Source organism: Pseudochaenichthys georgianus, chromosome 24 (assembly GCF_902827115.2).
Source record: "Pseudochaenichthys georgianus chromosome 24, fPseGeo1.2, whole genome shotgun sequence".
In the NCBI taxonomy this organism is placed as follows: domain Eukaryota; kingdom Metazoa; phylum Chordata; class Actinopteri; order Perciformes; family Channichthyidae; genus Pseudochaenichthys; species Pseudochaenichthys georgianus.
Window position 1 is genome coordinate 27,516,573 of NC_047526.1, and position 24,624 is coordinate 27,541,196.

The 24,624-nt window shown below is 41.1% G+C and overlaps 2 protein-coding genes across 2 annotated transcripts; one reads left to right on the forward strand and one right to left on the reverse strand.

Moving 5' to 3' along the window:
- Window positions 1-579: 579 nt before the first annotated feature.
- On the reverse strand, window positions 580-7,134 carry hsp90ab1 (heat shock protein 90, alpha (cytosolic), class B member 1). Its single transcript, XM_034076704.2, has 12 exons — window positions 7,024-7,134; window positions 5,761-5,904; window positions 5,375-5,581; window positions 5,105-5,264; window positions 4,730-4,863; window positions 4,317-4,631; window positions 4,056-4,221; window positions 3,770-3,960; window positions 2,516-2,663; window positions 2,121-2,389; window positions 1,223-1,556; window positions 580-1,137 (listed from the first exon to the last, which is right to left on the reverse strand). Exons 2-12 carry the CDS (start codon window positions 5,902-5,904, stop codon window positions 1,019-1,021), a joined length of 2,187 nt encoding a protein of 728 aa, XP_033932595.1. The 5' UTR covers window positions 7,024-7,134; the 3' UTR covers window positions 580-1,018.
- A 1,978-nt stretch (window positions 7,135-9,112) lies between these two features.
- On the forward strand, window positions 9,113-24,323 carry rbm25b (RNA binding motif protein 25b). The gene is made up of 17 exons (XM_034076703.1): window positions 9,113-9,248; window positions 11,334-11,434; window positions 11,679-11,884; window positions 12,008-12,065; window positions 12,202-12,362; window positions 12,501-12,686; window positions 13,577-13,660; window positions 16,174-16,523; window positions 17,234-17,345; window positions 17,494-17,583; window positions 18,305-18,378; window positions 19,791-19,941; window positions 20,172-20,589; window positions 22,032-22,321; window positions 22,826-22,924; window positions 23,008-23,055; window positions 23,513-24,323. Exons 2-17 carry the CDS (start codon window positions 11,356-11,358, stop codon window positions 23,603-23,605), a joined length of 2,499 nt encoding a protein of 832 aa, XP_033932594.1. The 5' UTR covers window positions 9,113-9,248; window positions 11,334-11,355; the 3' UTR covers window positions 23,606-24,323.
- The last annotated feature ends 301 nt before the right edge of the window (window positions 24,324-24,624 follow it).

Consider the following 24,624-nt stretch of genomic DNA (forward strand, 5'->3'; position numbering starts at 1 on the left):
ACACCACCTATAAAAATAGCACTTTACCCCTGCTTACACCTATATGGCCCGAGCCTTCATTGTAACCATGATTGTAAACCGTCACACTGTATTTACGTGGGGAGTGTTGCAGTAGAAAATTCCACTGTAGCGACCGGTACATTAATGGGAAACCCATGTTTGAGCACCTTCTATGAAACGTCAAGCTACCCCACAGCACCCCAAAATAAATATCTGTCCCGCCACTGAGCCTGACTATTTGTGTTGGGGGGGGGGGGGACCTGACAGCAAAAGTTTGAGAACCACTGGTTTAACCTATAGTCTATGGGTTTAACAGATATACTTTAACTGGTGTGAGAAGACCTTCACTGTAATTGTCGTATCGAATTAGTTTTATGGAGCATGTCTCCACCTAGTGGTCACTTTGATACTTTTTTCAATTAAGTGTGACATACTGTTGTAAATTACTACATTGGCTTATCTAATGTCAAGTAAACCAATCCTAAAGCTGAACATTTCTTTTAGTGTGTAGGATAGTAAGTAAATATTCAGCAAAGCCAGATAATCACATGATTAATGAATTAATACAACCAGACAGAATATAGGTATTACATATTTTACTTTTTTGCAAAACAAGACTTGGAATACAGACAAGCCTGGACTCAGGCAAAGGAATCTTACAGTCCTCTCTCCATGCAGCGTGCAGTGTTGCACATGAGCAGAACCCACCCTCCACCAGACCTGATCTGATATGGAATGTACCATTCCCATGTTCACACATAACTGCTCCAACATTTAAAACTCAGTGCAACAGGGAACTCTTTAAAACATATGTGTTGTCACCATGAACTTATTACAGCAAAAACCAAAACAGCTTTTCTCAAAACGGTCTTGCAGAGTAATGCGCCGGACGCAAGAGCAACATTGGTCCACCAAACAACATGAATGACTATTTGTTTTGCAGTTACTGCAGCTTAAAGGATGAACAATTGAAAAGTGAGGCTAAAGTGTTAGAAATCTTCAGGGGGGGAACGTTGGTTTAATCGACTTCTTCCATGCGTGATGCATCATCTTCACCCTCGCCTTCTAGGGCAGGAATCTCGTCTGGGACGGCCGCAGAGGCAGCCTCCTCGATGGGGGCGTCGTCATCATCGATACCTACAGGTACAACAATGTGTTAGGGATGTATTGAAGTAACGGGCACGTAAACATTACCATTACTAATGTGCTGCGTCTCCCTTACCCAGGCCGAGCTTGATCATTCTGTAGATGCGGTTGGAGTGGGTCTGTGGGTCGTCCAGGGAGAAGCCTGAGGACAGCAGGGCGGTTTCGAACAGCAGGATGACCAGGTCCTTCACTGCCTTGTCGTTCTTGTCAGCGTCGGCCTTCTGCCTCAGAGTCTCCACGATGGGGTGGTCAGGGTTGATCTCCAGGTGCTTCTTGGCCATCATGTAGCCCATGGTGGAGTTGTCCCTGAGAGCCTGGGCCTTCATGATCCTCTCCATGTTGGCTGTCCAGCCGTAGGTGCTGGTCACGATGCAGCAGGGTGAGGACACCAGTCTGTTGGACACGGTCACCTGGAAGAGACAGCAGACATGAGCTAAACATACATGGTGTTTTAACTACAGGTGGATTCAAAAAGTCAAGTTAATCAAAACCATGCAGAACAGTCATGTTAGAAAAATTCTCAACACACCAGCATGGCAAATTCAACCAAATGTAAAAGTCTAGTAAAAGTAGACCAATTTTATATATACGCACAGTAACACATTTAACAGGCAACACAAACTCAACAGGCATTTGTTAGATCACACGCTAAGTTATATTCTCCAAAAAACCCATCTCTAATCAAATAGTCATTCAGGACAGACTCTAGGGGCCACCTTGCAGCTGCATCAGACTCACCAGAATACTTAAGGACCAGTTAGAGCACCTGTTGCCAAACAAAACACCATCAGCTGCCGTTACAAGGACTGGAACTAGGAATATTCATTCATAAAATGTCTCAAGTTAAATATGTCTGTCCTCAGAACTGAAGAGCCAAGGGACATCAACATTCGGAATACAGGCTGTGTACATGTGGATTGAGTGTTTCCGATCTTCGAGTGCAACATGAATCTTGGCTCACTCAAACTACTGACCTTCTCTACTTTCTTGTCAAGGATCTCCTTCATGAGCTTGCAGAGGTTCTCAAACTTGGCCTTATCTTCCTCCATCTTTTTCTTCTCCTCTTCATCCTCTGGCAGCTCCAGACCCTCCTTGGTGACAGATACCAGGGTCTTGCCGTCAAACTCCTTCAGCTGCTGGACGCAGTACTCGTCGATGGGCTCTGTCATGTACAGGACCTCGAAGCCACGCTTGCGGACGCGCTCCACGAAGGCGGAGTTGGCCACCTGATCCTTGCTTTCACCTAACAAAGTGAGGAGATGATCAGTTTTATGCTGACAGAAGTCATTCTCATGTTCCCATATGCAGCCTCATTTCCTAATGGCTAAGAAGTCACTACACAAACGGGTTCCCTTGGAGACTAACTCACCAGTGATGTAGTAGATAGACTTCTGGTTCTCCTTCATGCGGGTGACGTACTCTGTGAGGGAGGTGACCTCGTCTCCAGACTGGGAGCTATGGTACAGCAGCAGCTCGGACAGCTTCTTGCGGTTTTGAGAGTCTTCGTGGATTCCAAGCTTCAGAGAGACAAAATGATGATTACACGCTCATTCAAAAACAATTGCCCAGAATCCTCCAACAATTACAGATCACCCAGATGAAGGGATTTTAGCAGGACGCACTCTTTGTACAAGTTACTTGTCATGTAACATTACTTAACCCTTAGATGCATAAGTGGGTCTTTTTTGACCTGGTGAGGTGGTTTTCTTGAAGTATCTTTGTAATTACATTTATCATTTCATATTCCAGCTATTCCTCAAAAAACATGTTTTGGATATCATGCCATTCAAATCCTATGGGAACCTTTGATTCTTATCACCCGTTGCCATCAGGACTACATTCACTGTGGACCATACAGACTACATCACAAGTGACACCTCTCAGGAAGATTATTTTACACAGCAAGATCTGATACCCGTCAGTATAATAATACATTATATTTGTATAGGGCTTTTCAAGGACTCAAAATCGCTTTACAATATAAGGGAAGGTTAGGGTGGGGGGTATAGGACTATCAAACTTGATTAACCGGCATGGATTGATGGGGGGGGGGGGGGCTGTGAGTAGACAAGAGGAGAAGAGATGAGTTTTGAAAAGGGGCTGGAATACTGTGAGGGTCTCAGAATAGCAGAGATCTTTGCATCAATAGGTTAAAAACTTTTTTTCCCAAAATGGAAAAAAATGTCAAATTATAAATAGTGAAAAATTAAATATTTCTAGTATGAACCAAAATATAATACTAAATATTATACAAAAAAAAAAAACACATATTATTGTAATACGGGTCCTTTTTGACCCACTTATGGACGAGTGTAGGGTCCAGCCAATTAGTGCATCTAAGGGTTAAGTGAGTATTGTACAGCACTAAGTGACCACGCCACAGCGTTATGTTCACAAGGTGATGCACAACTGGTTGATTATGTAAAAAAGGAATATACTGCAACTATTCATAAGCTACGTGGTGAGTTTCAAAATGAATGGCTACAACTGCCCTGCTCTTTAAAACTAGAAGGTACTACTGGATTAAAGAATACAAAGTTAACCTTGTTAATCCGTGGAGATGCACTGAAGACATGAGTGCATTATGAAAGATGGGACTTGTATTTATAGTTTTTATATATACCTTGAGGTTCTTGGAGAAACCTTCGTAGAACTTCTTGTAGTTCTCCTTGTCCTCGGCCAGCTCGATGAAGAGCTCCAGAGTCTTCTTGACGATGTTCTTGCGAATGACCTTCAGGATCTTGCTCTGCTGCAGCATTTCTCTGGAGATGTTGAGGGGCAGGTCCTCGGAGTCGACCACTCCACGGACAAAGTCTGGAGATTCAAGGAAAACATGGATTGTTGCAAATTCCATTCAGCCTTTCTATACAGGTAACACAACAACTATTGGACGTTAATGTTGAACTTACTCAGGTACTCTGGGATGATCTCTTCACAGTTGTCCATGATGAAGACTCTCCTGACGTACAGCTTGACGTTGTTCTTCTTTTTCTTGTTCTCAAAGAGGTCGAATGGTGCCCGGCGGGGAATGAAGAGCAGGGCCCTGAACTCCAGCTGGCCCTCCACAGAGAAGTGCTGCAAAGAACAAAGATAATCACTTAGTTTTGATTTTCCTACATTCACATATGAACTGTTTAACAGCTCAGCTGCTCGTGTGTCGACATGGTTACCTTCACAGCCAGGTGATCCTCCCAGTCGTTGGTCAGACTTTTGTAGAACTCGCCGTACTCTTCGTTTGTGACGTCATCGGGGTTCCTGGTCCAGATGGGCTTGGTCTTATTCAGCTCCTCCTCATCGATGTACTTCTCCTTGATCTTCTTCTTCTTCTTCTTGTCCTTGTCTTTGGAGTCCTCGTCCTCGTCGGAGCCCACGTCCTCGATCTTTGGCTTTTCCTCACCATCCTCTTTGTCTTCCTTCTCCTCCTTCTCTGCCTTCTCCTCTTCTGCCTCGTCGTCACTGATCTCCTTCTCGCGCTCCTTCTCAACCTGCAACAACAAATAAAAAAGGTTTAATTTCACTGATACGCAAACCGTTTTAACTTGCCAAACGTATTAAAAGAGGCTAGATGCAATAGAATACTTACAAACAGGGTGATGGGGTAGCCAATGAACTGAGAGTGCTTCTTGACAACTTCCTTGATCCTCTTTTCCTCAATGTATTCGATCTGGTCCTCCTTCATGTGCAGGGTGATCCTTGTTCCACGGCCGATGGGCTCACCTGGGAAAAATTGAACAGTCATGAGCAAAATTAAAAATGTCTTGTTAAGGAAAGAGCTTGGCTACATCTCTACTAACAAAAGGTTTAAGTAGCATCAATTCTTAATGTAAATAACCATTTTCTGCAATGTTACTGAATGCCAAAAGTTTACACTAAAAATAAATGTGAGCAAGGTCACATTTTCAGTTTTGTAAATAGCAGATTAGGAACATTGCACTCTCAACTGTGCCAGGACACTTACCGGTGTCAACCTTGACTGTGAAGGAACCTCCGGCAGAGGACTCCCAGCAGTACTGCTCGTCGTCATTGTGTTTGGTGATGACAGTGACCCTTTCGGCACACAGGTAGGCAGAGTAGAAACCCACACCAAACTGACCGATCATGGAAATGTCAGCTCCAGCCTATAAGGAAAACAGAAGTTATAACCTTTGTATACAGCATCATTTAGGACTAATACTGAGATTACATGGATGTTTTTTCAAGGATTCTAAATCATGTTCCACTGCAGTACCTGCAGGGCCTCCATGAAGGCCTTAGTGCCGGACTTGGCGATGGTACCCAGGTTGTTAATCAGGTCGGCTTTGGTCATGCCGATTCCAGTGTCGATGAGGGTCAGGGTGCGCTCAGCTTTGTTGGGGATGATTTCAATTTTCAGATCCTTGCCGCTGTCCATCTTGGTGGGGTCAGTCAAGCTTTCATAGCGAATTTTGTCCAAAGCCTTTTAAAAATAAAATAAAACATTAAAAAAGGCATCAAGACCGGTTACCATTTTGAAGCATGAACGTTTCTAATAATTCTGCATCTCATTTACGACTGGTGCCACTAGAGGCATTTATTCAATGTTCTGTGCATGTATGCATGATCCATCAAAACAATGCAATTTTCCTGCACACTTACATCAGAGGCGTTAGAGATCAATTCCCTGAGGAAGATCTCTTTGTTGGAATAAAAGGTGTTGATGATCAGGGACATCAGCTGAGCGATCTCTGCCTGAAAGGCAAAGGTCTCAGCCTCCTCCTCTTGGTGCATTTCTTCAGGCATCTGCACAAAAAGGAAATCATGTAATTTATTAATAAGCAGCCATAAGCTTTCAAAAGGGTACACAATATGCTTATCTATATATACACACCCAAAACAATGACTCAATACTTGACAAACATAGACCTTGAAAGACTAAAATGCCGTTAGCGTTAAATTCCTTCTACTTTGAATGCGCTAAATCTTTCGCTTTCATTTTCCCACGTAAAATGATCATCATTTCTATCCACGAGCTAGTTTCGTACATGTGGGACAGTTGCCATAGGGTTGCTACAAATCGGCGGAAGTAGCCGTTAACCAACATGGCGTCGACTGATAGACAATGGATTCCGCAAACACGTGCTGAGGTACAGCTATAGAGGAAATTGAGAATACATTTAAGGAATACGGCGCTATATAGTTAATTGTAATCACAACGTTATTAAAGTGTAACGTTAAAAGCCTCTGAGCGACGACGAGCACTCTGCAGTTACTAAAACGCGGTTTTGTCCTACGAAAAAAGCCCAAACAATGTAATTGTAGGTACTGTAAAGCAAAGTACAAGAGCAATATACACAACAATAAGCATTAATTCAGTTTCATATAAGTTAGCTTAGTCGAATTGACGTTAGGTGAAAATTGTTGACGCAAAAGAGAGCACCGTTAACGGTAGCTTAACGGCTATAGAATTTGAGTTTAACGTCAAATGTTTCGATGTGAACGGGTTGATATAGAAATTAATTTTATCTGGACGAGTCGTATCGAGTGTTTAATCGTCATGGCTGTTAAATAAACCCAAGTCACCGTTGTCATCTTCACCACACCTGCTTTAGTGAAACCGAAGCCCGGCCTGGTAGTGCGGCAAAGTGTCGCATATATTCACCGTTCAGCATCGAACAGTGTATCAGTTGACGAAAATACTAGTGTAAGAATTTACCATTATACAACATTTGAGATACAAAACTGGTTGAAATTGAAAATGCTAGCTGTAGACCACGTTATGAAGCTAAGGTTATCGTCGTGACTCATGAGCTCCCATCGTGGTTATATCCAGCCATAGTTTAGTGATGTTGACTTGCAGAAAACAAATATTAAAATGGGAAAAATGTAATTCACAATCAAGCAAAACTCCCATGTACATACCTTGTTTATTCCGTTGACTTATCTTGAATAAAATGCAACCAATGTGTAGTCCCTTCTGCTCTCTGACGCAGGGAAATGGAAAGGAACTTCCTTTTAATAGACCGGAATCTTTATACACAATCGTTTCACTGTGCGGCCATATCCCTCCGCGGTGCACCATCCACCACTAGATGAACCAGTCTGGGTAGAAAACGGGTTAATAATGACTTAAGATAAATGGGATTGTTGACATCTATGTGTGAAGAGGTTGTTATTACTCACTATGTTTGATGTTATTAGGCTGTACAGCTTTAAAATAAGTCGATCAAATTAAATACAATGCAGTGCAATACAATGTAATACATCTAAACAAAATCCTTTAGGTGATGTGCAGTCGTTGGAAATTATAGTAAGAATTCAAGTCTCATACGTTTTATGTTTAAGAAGACTATCCAAAACTGTTGGATACGACCGACTTATACCATAGAAAATAATGCATTTAAACCTGATTTAAATCCTTAAACCAGTCTATGATTTAAACTAACAGTCTGTGCACAACTCATCATTGCTGCCACCTTGTGGTAGTTTATTATTCAAAGGATAGTTCTAGAATGGATCGTGGATATACCGTATTTTAGATGACTGACTAGGCTCCATGGCTACTTCCCTATTTTATCGAAGCAGCAATATATGTACATATCTAATAATTTTTTTCAAACAAAATCTGAGGAACATGGTTTATTTCATAGAAAACAGTTAGGGTCTTTTTAATCCGATGGAGGGATATTTCAAACTAGAAGGGTGTGCTTCGTTTCTTCTAGACCTTTCCATGAAAAACCCGCCTAAAGTGACGTCACGGGTTGTCAGATGCGGCCCATGATGCGGCCCTCGCGGCCCAGCTGCTGTCACGGTTCCTACAACAAAAACAACATGGTAACCAACGCTATATTATAAGCCCATTAAAGTACGTGTATATACATGTATGACAATAGTACGTGTACTAATGATGTGATTGTTCATGCATTTAAATGAAAGTGTCCTACATATAAACTTAAACGTCCAGCCAGGGCAATAAAACAAGTAACCTTCACATTCTAAAGGACCAAGGGTAATAATGAACCCCTTGGGCATTTAAATCAATTATTAAATATATAAATAATATAAAGATCCACCAACTCAGATGACACACTAGGTATTTGTGAGCTGCTCCTTACTTATCTGTTCCGAATGAATGATGGTTAAAGTTAAACCAAAAAGCTCAACTATTTGGTCATCTTTAAACATCTCATTACAAAATGTGTATTATATGGTCAGCAATGGACATCTTCGGTAGTACGTATTATATTTTAAAAGTACAACACGCAATTAGATCGCAAATTAGATCTAGTGCTAGTTGAACAATAGTATAAGTATAGTATAAGGATGTATCGTATAATCAAGTCATATGCATTTGTCAGTGTATTTATTTGCAATGCAACTGTGTATCCAAATGCAGGATTTGGATACACAGTTGCATTGCAAATAAATACACTGATTGTATACATGGAGGTTAACAGGAATGTAGTGAATGTATGTGTATAATGGGAAGTAATACATCTATATTTATACAGTTAACAAATGTGTATGCATAATAAGTACTGTTGTTATGCTACTTTAATTATATATTTTGATGACATTACTTTTATGCCTTTATTACCTTATCTATGGAGGAGTAGCAAAGGGTATTTTCATTCTAGTTATGATTAAGTAAATGTGAGTTGTTCCTTCACCAATGGTGCAGACAGATGCAACTATTATTATTATACAATATATATACATACATATATGTATATTGTCTTTTATCTGGACCCTTTAGTCTGTAATAAAGTGTTGATTGATTGATGATATATTCACTGTTTTGTTGTTTATTTTTTAAATGTATTTTACTTCTAATTAATGTGCAATGTCTTATCTACATGCTGCTGTGACGGGGGAAAAAATCCCAAATTTGGATCAACAAAGTGTATCTTATTTTACTACAATATCAGGCTGTATAATATGTATTGCCTAGCTCCACCCGGCTGCTACGTCCCGATTCACATAACAAGCGCTCTTCGAGTGTGGTGCGTAGAGCGCCTGCGTAGATGTTTTCGAAGGCCCTTGACTAGCCAGCGTGCTAATCCAACATCGGGACGTTACAAAAGATTTTCATAATTAATAACCTGCTGAAAGCTGTTTGTGTCCATTTGTACGCCACCTAATTCTAGGTATGTATATACGGACGTTTTGACTTTTATTCCAAACTTATATCGGGCCCGCTAAAGTGAGTTCCTCTTTAGAGGGAACACCAGTTATGGCTAATGTTAGCTTAGCCTAATTTAATTGTGCCGGGTACGGTAGCGTGCTTAATGCTAGCTTTAGCTAACTATTTAAATTGGTAGTTTATTTTATATCTTTAATTGGCGTTACGTTATTTAGCTACCACATAATGTAACGCGTTAAAATAAAGGGAAAGTTAATAAACTGTTGGGTTTCTTGGTATTAAGTTAAACAACGTTACTCCATTGAGCAAAGCTAACTTAAAGTAACGTTACTAATAGCAGGGTCACAGTTTATAGCAAAAGTCACACGTTGTTGGCGAAACATCTGCATAGCAGTTTTATTCAGTGTCCTTTCAATGTAAATAAGCTAACATTGAACATGCATATGTTTTTAAAAACGTATTTACAATGCTACATTTACATTGTGTGGACTTCATCCAGCTGTGAACACATCATGTATAATAAGAACATTCCATTTCAAGATTCAAAGGCTGTATTGTCATATGTACAGTACAGTGTAGTTATGGCAATTAATACCTTAAGTCTAAGGATCCTCCAACAATACTACATAAATATATATAAATAATAGCAAATATAAAAAAACAAACAATAAAAATGGTGCAAGAAGAAGTAGAACTAGAAAATGCATTTCCTGCTAAAAATGCTTGCGAATTCTGTAATCTGTGTACCAATGTTGCTGAATATTATATTAGTTGAATGGTCTATGTTGCTGCTTTTAGCTACAGAACCCAAGTAAGTGTGTTGCTGAACTTAGCGGAGAAATGCAGAAAAGTGAAATGATTTGAATCAAAATTGTTACAGCTGAAATGCATTGCAATGACTTTGTTGAAAACTTGAAGCTTAATATTTAAAAGAAAAGGTTTTAAAAAGGTACAAACAACAAAATGTATAGCCTCAATGTCCTGAAATAGCTGAATAATGTAATAGTTGAATGGTTTCTGTGGCTGAAAGTAGGCTGAAGGAGTTAGATATTCAATGTAAGTAGTAGTGAATTAATGTGTATTAAGAAGATAAAAGAAAGTAAAAACGCTTTGAAAAGCAGCAGAATATTTTAACTGCACACTTTTGAACTAAAACCATATGTCACCAATAATGTATAAAATATGTGGAACATGTTGAAGTCAGTATGAAGTCTCCATCAGAGAGAAAATAATAGGCTGAGACAGTTTGTTAAACTCCAGTCTGTGTTTGCGTTTGAGGTGAGGACATTATCAAACAGCTGTGTGTGCAAGCCCAGAGATCGAAGGTTACCATGGTGGACGTTATCAAACACCTGTGTACTGAGCCCAGAGATCAAAGGTTTCCATGGAGATGTGCTGTGAAAGGAGAGCCTTTCCACTGAAGAAGGCCTCTTTGCCAAGCTCCAAACTAAGTTAAATATCTAAAAAAGTGACGATATCAATAATATAATTTTAATAGCTGAATGCTTGTGACTGTTTTAAAGTTGGAATGAAGTCTCTCGCTGAAAGTATGTGGAAGGAGTAGCATTTGGCACACGGTGTAGGTAAAAGAGGATTTGAAGGTTCCTCCCATTGAGTTCCATGTTAAAAGAAGAGTTTAAAAAGCTGAATATTTAAAAAAGTTGAAAGTTTCCCATCATGTAAAGGCTGAATATTTTGATATTTGAATGGTTTCTGTAGCTGAAAGTATGCTGAAGTTATTGAGAGCCAAACTTTTTGGTGAAATAATAATATTTTGCGGAAGAATAAAGAAAAGAAGAACTGTAAACAGCATTCGCACTAAATAAGACCAATGTTCAAGTAATGCGGATGAAGTAAACTATACAGTATGTATGTCAATAAAATACAAAAAGCTAAATGTTGCAGAGAATGTTGCAAGTGACCAAGTAAATGCAGGAGGCTATATACATGTAAATAGAATACAATAAATAAGACCAGAATGTAAAATTAAATATTGTTCAGTGGATTAAAATACTGTTTATTGTGATAATAAATAGTGATGTGAAACATGAAATAGATTTGTTAATGGACTTCATTGTTCTTTCATCAGGTTGGTCCCGCTCACAACCAGAATGTCCTTCCCCCCTCATTTAAACCGGCCGCTGTTGCCTCCTCCTGGGATGCCCCCTCAGTTTGCTGGCTTCGCCTCAGGTAAGCTCTCACCTGTCCCACAATGAATGTAAATGACAGCCTCTTTCACTTGATCTACTGTTATGGTAAACACAGTTTTAAACAAACTATTATTAGAATAGATGTTGCAGCCTTACAGACAGAAAAATGACAATGTTGGAAGTTACACACATTTACAGATACAGTATTGTATTACAATACAGTAAACTATATAAACAAGACTTCTTTGTCTCTACTTTAAATGTATGTGTTCTTGCTGTTGCAGGAGGTCAAATGATCCCAATGCACATGGGCATCATGACCCCTTCAATAATGATGCCTTCTATGCAAGTGATCAGTAAGCCTCCAATGCATAAAAAGGACATAATGCGAGTCAAAGAAAACAATGAGAACAGCGGGCCCACCACCACAGTGTTTGTGGGGAACATATCAGAGAAAGCTTCAGACATGCTGATCAGACAGCTGCTTGCGGTAAGGAACAGATTTTCACATATAACCGAAACTATGAATCCTTTGCTGTAGCATTTTCTTTTCATATTTTTAACCCCCTTCTACCTGGGTTTTTAACTCTTCCCTTTTGTACTCATGTTACAGAAGTGTGGAATTGTACTGAGCTGGAAGAGAGTCCAGGGAGCCTCTGGCAAGCTTCAAGGTAATGCACAATAGACAGATCTAGCTTCATTAGGTCCGGAAATACTTTTAATCGTGGCTAACTTGGGGTTATTTGTATTTGTTTTCTCATTAAACCACACATGAACACAGATTAACTTGCTTCAAATCTTTTGCAGCCTTTGGGTTTTGTGAGTACAAGGAGCCAGAGTCCACATTGCGAGCACTGCGGCTGCTTCATGACTTGAATATTGGAGACAAAAGTCTGTTGGTGAAGGTGGATGCCAAGACTAAAGCTCAGCTGGACGAGTGGAAGGCCAAGAAAAAGACTGCGAATGGGGTATAATCATCATTGCCTCAAGAATACATTTAGTGCTGTTTCAGATCTCTGAATTACTTTCCACGTCTCAGATTTATTAAGCTTTAGAACAAAGGGGGAACAATTGAAACTAAACTAAGATGTTTCCTGTACTGGCAGACCAAGAAGGCGGAAGATGGAGGAGATGATGAGGAAGAGGCTCTAGACGAGGAGACGAAGAAGAAGGATCAGATCACCAAAGGTGCTATCGACGGACTGATGCAGGAATATGCTTCCGAACTCAACGCGCCTTCACAGGACGAGGACTCCCAACGACGAAAGAGAAGAAAGGAGAAAAAAGAAGAGGTAGGCCAAATGTAATGTCTGTCTTCTTAGATGCACGAGTGGCTGGACCCTACACTCTTCCATAAGTGGGTCAAAAAGGACCCGTATTAGAATAATATGTGTTTTTATGCCATTTTTGTTATTTTGGTTAAGAAAAATCACTTGTATAATATTTAGTATCATATTTTGGTTCACACTAGAAATATTCTATTTATAATTTTAGACACTTTTTTTTACATTTTGAACATATTGATGCAAAGGTCTCCGCTATTCTGAGACCCTCACAGTATTCCAGTCCCTTTTCAAAACTCATCTCTCCTCCTCTTGTCTACTCATAGCCCACCCCCCCCATCAATCCATGCCGGTTAATCAAGTTTGATAGTCCTATACCCCCCACCCTAATCTTCCCTTATATTGTAAAGCGATGTTGAGTCCTTGAAAAGCCCTATACAAATATAATGTATTATTATTATTATTATTATTATTATTATTATTATTATACTGACAGGTATCAGATCTTGCTGTGTAAAATAATCTTCCTGAGAGGTGTCACTTGTGATGTAGTCTGTGTGGTCCACAGTGAATGTATTCCTGACAGCAACAGGTGATAAGAATCAAAGGTTCCTAGAGGATCCCATAGAAAATGCATGCGGGTCATTTTTGACCCACTTATGGAAGCTTGGGGTAGAAATACAAAAACTACAATTTCTTAAAATGGGTACATTTAAAATGTGAATGGCATGATATCCAAAACATGTTTTTTGAGGAATAGCTGGAATATGAAATGACAACAAAATGTAATTACAAAGATACTTCAAGAAAACCACCTCACCAGGTCAAAAAAGACCCACTTATGCGTCTAAGGGTTACAACTTAAAATGTGTGTTAACTGACTCTTTCTTTGACTTTAGGACGACCTTAACACCATTGATATGGAGGACGACAAGAGGGACCTCATTTCCAGAGAAATTAGTAAATTTCGAGACACCCACAAGGTAAAGTGGCTTCTTTAATTTTGTAGTTGACATTACAGGTTTTGGACAGCAGCTGCTCACATAGTTCACTCCTAGAGCTTGCACATTTAGTCGACACATTTGCCAAGCTTTTCTTGATCTCATTAACATGCATACTTCGCTGCAAATTGGCAACGCACACAATTTATTCCACCAGCCATCTTAATTTGCCCCACATATATAAAATGTTACATATTCACTGTTCAAACACCAGGAATAGGCCCACAGCTAGTGTTTTTGCCACCTTTCTGGGGCCTGATTTGACACCTGTGACCAAAGTAGTGAAACTATAGGTGTAACTATTATAGATCCATTCTTCATTCATCACACAAATGCATGGAGACGATGTAAAGTTACTTAAAAGCTAATCTATTCATTAAACCCCACCATTATGATAGTGATCATATGGTGACTAAAGCAAGATGAATCTCAGAGCTTTGGAAAAAGTTGCGAGGATAGGATGTAAGTATCAGCCTTTATTTACTATATACATATACTGGGCGTCCCCCTCTTGAGGACTTGCATAGGGGCAACTGTACTACACTTTTGTGTGAGTGGGTCAGGGTTACGATGCTCTTTATTGAGCCATTTGCATATGTATAAAACAGCTTTTCCCAACCTTTCACCTTCATTCTGTGAGATTATTGGTGGTGTCCCGAAAGTTTAAGTTGGTGAACCTGTGCGAGTCCTCTGTAAATGATGGTCTGTCTTAATGGTGTTCATGTTGAAGCACAAGGACTCCTGTCAATAACCACTGCAGTGACTTTGGCTGTAGCTTTTATAATGCTATTGTGGGGGGCGCCCTCTCCACAGCAGCACGCTGATCTGAAGACTGACGAGGTACGTGCTCTCTGTGTGGGTTATTGTGACTTCTTTCTGCATCTCCTGCTCTCCATCACTGTCTTAGCTCTCTGCCTTGTTTCTTTTTTTACAAGATAGATCAGTGAGTTCTTATTTTTATTTCATCTGTACAGGATGGGAGTCACTACAAAGTCCATGTTTTCTATCTAAGAAAGAGTTGAACAATTAAACCAAAACGGGAAAAGAGCAGAAGTTGTCGACGTTGTATCACAACACAAAACAGAACTGTTTTCTCTTTTCCAACTCATTTATCTTGTCTTAACATTTATAACAGCAGGTCTCCCTTGAAAAAGAGATCAATGATCTCAATGGGATTCACCTGGATAAATAAAGGTTTGAATTTAAATGAAAATAACATCCGCCGCTGTTTAAAAACTGACAACGATCAAAGAGGGTTAGATGCTTACAGCCAAATAGTATTTAATTAGCAAGCCCTGGTAGAGACTCTACAAAGGTAAGTACAAAGACCGAAAACAGATGCATCATTTACAGGATTTATGCTACAGTCAAGACACATACGTTATTATACTTAACCTGAACTAATGTTTTTTTGTGTAATACTTATCTTTAGTTGCATTACACCCAAGGCTTTCAGATGTGTCAGTGTTATTCCCGAGGACCAGCTGACTGCCTGGAGCTTCATATGACTGGAATGATTTGACTGTTCCAGGGACTTTTTCATTCATGGAAATACTAAGTTTAGTAGTTTGTATCGAGTACTCTCATTCTGGGTCTGATTGTGTTTTTAATTTTAAACACATTACACTCAAAGCCTTGTGTGTAATGCCTATGAAGGCAGATTTAGTGTGTGTGTGTGTGTGTGTGTGTGTGTGTGTGTGCGTGCGTGTGTTGAAATGTAATCAGTCATGATGATCCGCTGAAGGCTTCTCCAGGGGTAAGACCGCTTCTACAATTTCCTTTATCTTTGCAGAAATGTATCTGATGTTCAATGTGTTGTTTCTTGATAACCGAATGCTATATTGAAGTAAAAGGTTGATGTTTTTGATGATGATGATGATGATGATGATGCTTAAGCAAGACAGAATCCCATAACGTTTTTCCTTGTATACGTGTGACCTGCTTTCCTCCCAGGCCTAACTTAAAAGGCTTGTAGGGGCAGCGAAGAGCTGAATCCATAGTTCAACACCTGTAAGTCACAAACAACTAGTTCACCAAACGACTGACGCCTGTTTTCTGTTTTTTGTTTTCACTGTTCTTGGCGGAGGACTCTTAAGAAGAGAAAAAGCATTGTCTTTTGCAGCGCCTCTTTCGTTATGAATGCCTCAAGTTGAACATGTTCCACAGATCTTTTTGACCATTAAAGTGGTTTCCAGTTCCATTCCCGCTAAAGTATAGTTTATACTGCAAGTGTAAAGCAGCAGCAGCAGCAGGCCCACTGTTCTGCTTCAGATGGACGGGGAAGTGTCTCTCTGTGAGGGAGAGCTTTTGATCCTTCCCGGTTTCCCCTGTTAAGTTCTTTACAAGCTTTGCACTCATTATTTTAGGGCATGTTCCAGTAAGAACTCTTTCTAAATCTGGAAACCACTTGATCTGTGCACAGTAGAACATAGACTGCAAAGACTCACCGGATCTTCTGTGGTGTCGGCTGAACCTGTGTGTGTTTTGCTCTGCAGAAACTAGAAGAAGAGAAGGACAAGAGGGAGAAGGAGCGGCTGGAGTTTGAGCGGGAACGCAGGGATCGGGAAAAAGAGCGGGAGCGGGAAAGGGAGCGACGGGACCGCGAGAGGGAGAAGGAACGAGAGAGGGAACAGGAGAGGGAAAAACAGCGAGAGCGGGAGAGAGACAGAGATAAAGACCGCGAGCGAAGGCCCCGAGAAAGAGAAAGAGACTGGGAGAGGGACAGGAGCCGGGACATGGAGAGGGACAGGACCCGGGACATGACCCGGGACATGACCCGGGAAGTGACCCGGGACGTGACCCGGGACGTGACCCGGGACGTGACCCCCGAACGCAGCCGATCCAGGTGAGGGGAAAACCTTTTCACAGAATCAGAATACCTTTCTTAGTCCCACGGAGGGGACACGTGCGTAGTTACAGCAGGGAAAAGAGCCACAGACAGCTTAATGTAACATAATGTTAAATATGTGACATGCATTTTAAAAAAAAGTACTAAGTTATGATATAATTAAAAACATAATAAAAAATAAAAAGTTACATCATTTAAAAAAAATACACATCCTGTAACAGTTCTTAGGATTTAGCAGCCAGGTATACATTACACAGTTATTAACGACACCTATATATATTGCACATCTATCACATATTGCACATAGGTGGTTGGTATTTAACAAGTTACACAATTTACAAAATACACACCTTGTAACAGTTCTAAGGATTTAGCAGCCAGGTATATATTACAGTTATTAACGCCATTTATATATTGCACATCGTTTGTTGGTATTTAGCAGCAATGGGTGATATAGTCTGTGTTGTGGTGTGTGTGTGTGTGTGTGGGGGGGGGGGGTGTCAACTAGGGGCTGTGCTGGTTGTATAGTCTGACCGCTGCAGGAAGGAAAGACCTGCGGTCTCTCTCCGTGAGACAGCGGGGGTGCAGCAGCCTATCGCTGAAGCAGCTGCACAGTGCTTGATGGACATCTTCCCGTCTCTTCTCATGTGTATCGGTTCCACTTTAGATTCAATAATAATATATTCCTACCTTTTTTATTTTACCAGAGAGGTTAGTCGAGACAGAGACAAGAAACGAGACCAAGAAGATGAAGAGGAGGCGTATGACCGCAGGAAGCTGGAGAGGAAACTCAGAGACAAGGAAGCAGCCTATCAGGAGGTAAGAAATCATCGGGAATAAATCACTCCTACTTGGTCCTTTCTAAACGTCAATTACTGGGAACCCTTGCACTTTGATTAGAGTAACAACATGTGTATTACTCATGTTCCTTGATGTGATGGAGCATACTTGTTTGTTGTGACGGCAGCGACTAAAAAACTGGGAGCTCAGAGAGAGGAAGAAGGCTCGGGATTACGCCAAGGAGGCCGAGAGGGACGATGAGCGCAGACGAGAAATGGTGAGAGTTCGTTGAAAGTCCACTGATGTTTCAACCTCTGACCTAGCACATTGGTTACTGATTACAGTTTCTTTCATATCACTGTTCATTTATTTACAGAATGTATTTGATGATACAGTTACAACTTAGACATGGCCTTCTTTAAGGAGCTTAAAGGTGCGGTAGGTCATTCACTTCAGAAACACTTTTTGTTATATTCCATGGAATGCTCTTAACATCCCGATAGCAATGAATACATTAAGTGCTTTGACAATAAATCCATAAAAAAACGTCATCTGTGGAAGCCGTGGTACTTTAAAAAGCACGACCAATCATTTTAGCCGGATGGCCTACCTGCCTGTCAGCCTTCCATCTGTGCACAAACGTATCTCGTGCCCTCATTGGTCATGTGCGCGTTCGTGTGTGTTGGAGGAGGGGCTCTGTAAGGAAGTCTGAAGGAAGGGGCAGATTTTTTTCGGCTGCGTACTTTCAAATTCTAGCGCACTCGAGCTGGTTTCTCCATTCTTACCTACCCTACCTTTAAGGCTTAAATGTGTCCATCTCTTGGTTGCCTTTTTTTAGACTTGAAAAGCAATAGTTAAATGTGCATATGATATTGTGTTGATGCAGATGATATGTTGTTTTATCTTTTTTCTGATTTCAGTTCATAAGTCTGACAATAAAACATGAATAAAATAGCTGTATTCGTCTGAAGAAACGGTGTGCTCGTGTTTGTCTTCAGGTGAAGGAGGGCAAACGGTTGAAAGAGTTTCTTGAAGACTATGATGATGAAAGAGATGACCCCAAGTACTACAGGTAAGCTACATCAAACTAAACATGTGACCCGCTCTATCGAAATCAGTCGGAAGTCGCAGCGGCCATTTTCAAAATAAACGTGGATTTGCGTTTTTTGGGGTTCGGGTATTTTGTTTGATTTTATATAAACAAAGTCTTGGCTTTCAGAATATGAAGCTTTTATTTCCAAAATCACACGATAAATACATTTTTGAAGCTTGTAAAGGGAAGATGATAGGCACCTCTCACTCGTACCCTGCTCTTCCACAGCGCCGCTCCCCCTCCCTCCGGCTGAAATTATGAATGTAATAATAATAATAATGCATTACATTTTTACAGGTGCTCAAAGCGATTTACAATTACACATATTAGACATGTAAGAGTCATTACTGTGGACATTACCCACAGGAGCAGATGCGGGTAAAGTGTCTTGCCCAAGGACACAACGGCCTGACACTGAGGCGGGTTTTGAACTGGAGTTCACCCCTTGATCTGATGATCAACGCTCTAACCACTGCGCCAACCGTCCGAATGTTCGGTATATATAGTAATCATAGATAACACGGCAGGGTCCGTTTCAGTTTGTTTTCATCTGATTTCAATTAAACAAAGGGTTAGTCTTGGCTTTCAGAATATTAAACTTGTTTCGGCAAATTCAGATGATAAATACAGCTTTGAAGCTTGTGACGGCATAATTACAAGCGGAGAGCGGAGTAACTTGACATCACAGCAGGCATAACAACAGCCGGTGTTTCTCGTGAGTGTTTTCCCCGGGAAACAAACACAATACACACAAATGCAAAATTACACAAACACACACAGTAATCCAAACGAAAATATCTTCCCTCCGTAGTATTTTGATCATTTGCTAATAATCAATCGGATCGATGGATTCCAGAGAAGAGGAAACTTTGAAGGCCTTTTTCTCAAAACGATGACTCGGTGATAGTCATTATATAATGTGACATATTTTGCTTAATATTTGGAGTACAACAACAATCCTGGTATCATTAGAAAGCTAGGAGTCTCCTCTTTCCAACAGTGTATACAACTCAAAATGTGTCTTCGGGTCAAAGTGACTGATTTCGATGGAGCAGGTCACAAATGCTACTAAGGTAGGAAGTCAATCAAAAATAAAAGCATCAGATTTACTTCTGATATCCAGCCTTTAAATACCTTGAATAATGTGTTCATTACATCAAATCATTTAAGACTGTCAGAAATGTTGTAAATATAATCTAAACTTATGACACTAAACCTTGAAGTATTAATTTCTCTGTTCAGTATGACAGTTCTGAGCCATGTGGCACCTAAACATGTGAAAACAGAGTTCAAAGTCTGCTGTGTGACCCAGATCTGACTCTAGTGGCAGATGGCAGTACTGCAGCTAAGGCTTTTGTTCTGAAGGCTGTTATTTTCGATGTGACCCCTAGGGGCAGTGCGCTGCAGAAGCGTCTCAGAGACCGCGAGAAGGAGACGGAGGCAGATGAGCGTGACAGGAAGAGAGAGAAGGAGGAGCTGGAGGAGATCAGACAGAGGCTGTTAGACGAGGGACATCCAAACCCAGACGCAGAGCTTCGCAGGGTACGCTTTCCCTCCATCATGATGTGTGTGTGTGTGTGTGTGTGTGTCTGTCTGTCTGTGGGGGGGGGTGCATGCTGTCTGTTGTCTTTGTGAAGGTCACTTGATCCTCTCGGTCTCTCTGCATCCCTGCACATCTGTGGTGTCCTGCTTTCATTGTCTGTTGATCTTTTTTTTCTGTAAAACATGGATCTGATGATAATCTTCGGTACATCTGCCTCTTATTGGTCTAGATGGAGGAGGAAGAGGAGGAGCGTCGGAGACAACCTCCCATCATACCCGAGCCGGAGCCCGAGGAGGAACGTAAACGCCACAAAGGTTCACGAGAACACCGGGACCGCCGACACGAGCAGCCCCGGCCAGAACCCGCCGCACGGCCCCCCGTCCAGTCAGACAATGAGGTGGAGGAGGGGGAGGAGGAAGAGGAGTTTGAAAATGACGAAGAAAACCCCGATGTCAAACCGTGTTTGAAGCCTACAATGCGGCCCATCACAACAGCACCCTCGGTTTCTTCTGCCAGTGGCGGCGCGTCCCCAAACTCACCGGGGGACGAGTCTCCCTGCGGCATCATCATCCCCCACGAGAACTCCCCCCCCGACGCCCTGCCGCAGGAGGAGAACCGGCCCAAGATCGGCCTCAGCCTCAAAATGGGTGAGTCCTCACTGTAGCATAGACAAACATAATAATAATGATATTGGGAGGGATGAAACCCTCTTAATGGTCTCACATGCAGAGCACACAGCACACACAGTGAAATGTGTTCTCTGCTTTTATCTAGTACTAGGAGCAGTGGGCAGGTAGTGTACAGGGAGCAGTGGGGGGGGGGGGGGTGTCCGGTGCCTTGCTCAAGAACACCACGGCAGGACATGAGGTGAACTGGGACCTTTCCAAGTAGCAGTCCACACTCCATTTTTAGGTCTGGTCGGCGACTTGAACCGGCGACCCTACGGCTCGCAGTCCAAGCCCCTACTGACTGAGCCACTGCCGGTGGCATAGTACTTCATTAAGATATTTAACTATTATTTATATTTAACTGTTAATTAGTAAGAAACCTTGCCACTTTTGATTATCAATGAGTTCACTTTTCTCATTACCTTAGTCACAGCTTTCTTAATTTAAATTTTTTACTAGATTTCTCTTTGTTTTATATCAAAATGAGCCCTGTGGAGTAAATTCCAATAATTATTTTTCACCATTTAATATACAAAATAATTAGGCGCTTTCATACCAGTACTTTTCCCGTTTAGTTCCTGGGATTTTGCGTTCACACCAAAAAGAGAACTTAGTTCATGAGAACTTTTCCCCCCTTTTCAGTCCCTCCTAGAGAGGTGGTACTTTCCTGGGGAGAAAAAAGTTCCCATTTCTGATTGGCTGGGCGAATTGCAAACCACATCCCGTAAAACTCTGAAAGGTTTTGTGAAGCCGCCATTGTACTTGCTGGCATTAGCATTAGCATTAGCCCCGCGCACCAACGGAGAGAGACTAATTTATGGCAACACAAAAAAATCATGGGAGCGGTGGAGATGAGGAGGTGTCGGAGTTCTGGTGATTTACTCGGAAGGCTTCAGTAGAAGCTGCTGGGAGTCCCAGCTGCTTCTACCCCAACTCCGGGGACTAGGGCGGCAGTATACGCCGTGAAGTGGTTTGCGGCCTGCCAGTAAACCCAAAGCAGAAGAAGAAGTGACGTCAGCGGCTTCATTTGCGTAATCTTCCCTCGGGGAACTTATTCCGGTGTGAACGCGATCTGTATTTAGTTCCATGGGGCAACTAAGTGCTGGGAACTAAGCACAACAAAGTACTTGGTGTGAAAGCGGCTATTAATCGATGTCAGTGGTACTTCTGTATAAACCAGTGATAGTTTAGCTGCTCAAAGAAAATATGAAGTGAGATTATAATTTTATTACCAAGATTCCCTTTTGCAACACATGTAGTACTTCAAGATTCAGAAGCACACATGTCTGTCCTGAGAGTAGCCTACATGCACCAACATGCACAGCTTGCATAACAACGTCCTCATTCATTATTCTAACCACCAACCCCCTCCCACCACAGTTCTCTTCATGAGTCTCATATGCCCTCCTTGCCCCCTCCAGGTGCCTCAGGAAGCCCCAGTCAACCCAACGTCATCAAGAGAAAGAAGCTGCCCGGGGACAGCGTCTTCGACAAGTTTGATGATGAGGAGACCAGCGAGCAACCTCGCAAGAGGAAGCTGGTTCCCCTGGACTACGACGACGATAAGAGCCTGGGGGTGGACGGGGCATCCAGCATAAAGGGGGCCAACACCGAGGAGAAACGTAAAAACATCAAGACCCTGATAGAGAAGATCCCCACAGCGAAGCCCGAGCTGTTCTCCTACCCTCTGGACTGGACTATGGTCGACACGGTGAGGAGAGGACAACTGTCTTTTGAGACAGACGAAGATTGGGCCTCATTCACAAATATCTTCATACATTTTTACTTCATTTCTTTTTGGAGAAAGGTCCTAAGCATAGACTGCCTTTGTCTCATGACCAATTTATAAAAGTATGCGTGTTATCAAATTGTCCTTGTAAATCGAAAGCATGTGCCAGTTACCTTTATCAGTAGGTAAACATCCTACCAACGCAGATACGTATGAGACTGGGTTTCAAATAGAAATGTCCTCATGAGAACCAATACGGTCCTTTCATTGTTTACAATAATAGCCTTTAGGAGAAGCTGTACAGTGATATGTTTTAACAAAGACCATCATTCGTGTATTTACAGGCTTTGCATCATAACCTCTGACACGTGAGGCTCAATTGAATGATTCTGGTTAACTACTTTACAACTGCTTCAGAAGTTCATGGATTTATCCCCCTCTGACTCTTCTCTCCTGACGTGTGCTTTAATCTCCTTTCCTCATCAGACGCTAATGGACCGTCGTGTTCGGCCGTGGATCAATAAAAAGATTATTGAGTACATTGGAGAGGAAGAAGCGACACTAGTGGACTTCGTCTGCACCAAGGTATTTATTCAATCATGTGTGCAGTTGACTTTATAAAGGGGAAATTAAACTGTAAATAATGCTGATGCTTCTGTGTTGTCCAGGTGATGGCTCACAGTATGCCACAGAGTATCTTGGATGATGTTGCTATGGTAAGTAGAGACTTTCACACTGTTGGCTATGTTTTAGTTGTATGTTCATGTAATTGTAGCAATCAGGTAGTTGTAGCATTGAAATGTTTTTTTATCATTAACTGATGACCTTCTTAGTCTAGTTAACATTTAGCAGATTAGTACGTGAGAAAAACAAAAGCTGAATCCAAAAGTCATTCAAACCACGATGTGTAACAGGCTCACCATTTTCTCAGTTTCTTCATTTCGAGGATGTGCAGCTTCTTATTCTTGAACTAGTATAGAAAAAGTGAATGTTTTTTTATTTTTTAAAGATGGTCAGACAAAACCATTTCTATCTGTGAAATGATGCTCTCAGAATTATGTTTATGGCCAACAAAAAAAAGATAGTCTTCTACATTTATCTTTGGGGCATTTGTATGATCAGATAACGGAGAACTAGAGCCGCGACTCACTCCCCTCTTGTCTCCTGCTTTAGGTTCTTGACGAAGAAGCAGAGGTCTTCATCGTGAAGATGTGGAGGTTACTCATTTACGAAACCGAAGCCAAGAAGATTGGATTGGTGAAATGAGTGAAGATCAACTTTTTTGTTTTTTCATACATTGTGTATAATAGTGTAGCATAATTCTGTCACCCCGATCAAAGCGGTGTGTCCATACCAGGACCAACTGTAAAATGCAGATTCTGCTGATTCTCACACCAGATGTTCAGCTCATGTCGGGTTCCACCCTCTCCGTCTGCAGGTGCTGACTGTGTCGGTGTGCTTTTGTGTAAATACAGTACGTCATTATTTGATTATGGTTCAAATGTAAAATGCTACCAGGTAGGAACATTGTTTTGCGCTGACTTATTGTGTTTGTATACATGCCAACACACTTTGTGGAAATATTCGTGTGCAGAATTAGTTCCTGTAAAAAAAATGCTGTTGTCTTTAGGGGGTTGGAATCTGGCTTGGTTAATTGGATTATGAATATGTTAAGAGCGAAGATGTGATCTTTTTTTACAGCGTTATTTATTCAGGGTTTTTGACACAACTTGCATTTATTTCGTAAAAGTAAACAGATTTTTTCCTCTTCATTTTCACTTATTACATTCCTGATAATTGTGTTGGCATGTTGTCAGACCATCTCAGAAACGTAGTCATTTGAAGTGTCTGCTGACACCCTGCAGCTGTAGAAGCACACATCATAACCACGACAGGAAAATGGGGAAATGAGTCGAAGTTGTGAAGATGCTCTCCATTTGTTTTTGTATTGGTGAACATTTGAATAAATTGATTTTTTATAACATTTTGTAAACCACCTATTTATTTCCCCAAATTATTCCTGTTTAAGTCAGATTTTATTCATTAGATGTTCCTCATACTTGTGACATGTTTCCAAAGTTCTAGACTATGACATGATACAATGCTATATGTTTTTTAAAGATTTATTTCGCCTTTTTTATTCTGACAATTTCTGACATTGTATACTTTAACTTTTTTCTGACATTTTTTGATGTTTTGTCTTAAATGTATAACATACTACACAAAGTTGTCTTTATTTAATATTTTCAACATACTCAGGTTTCTGACCCCTTTTCATACTCACA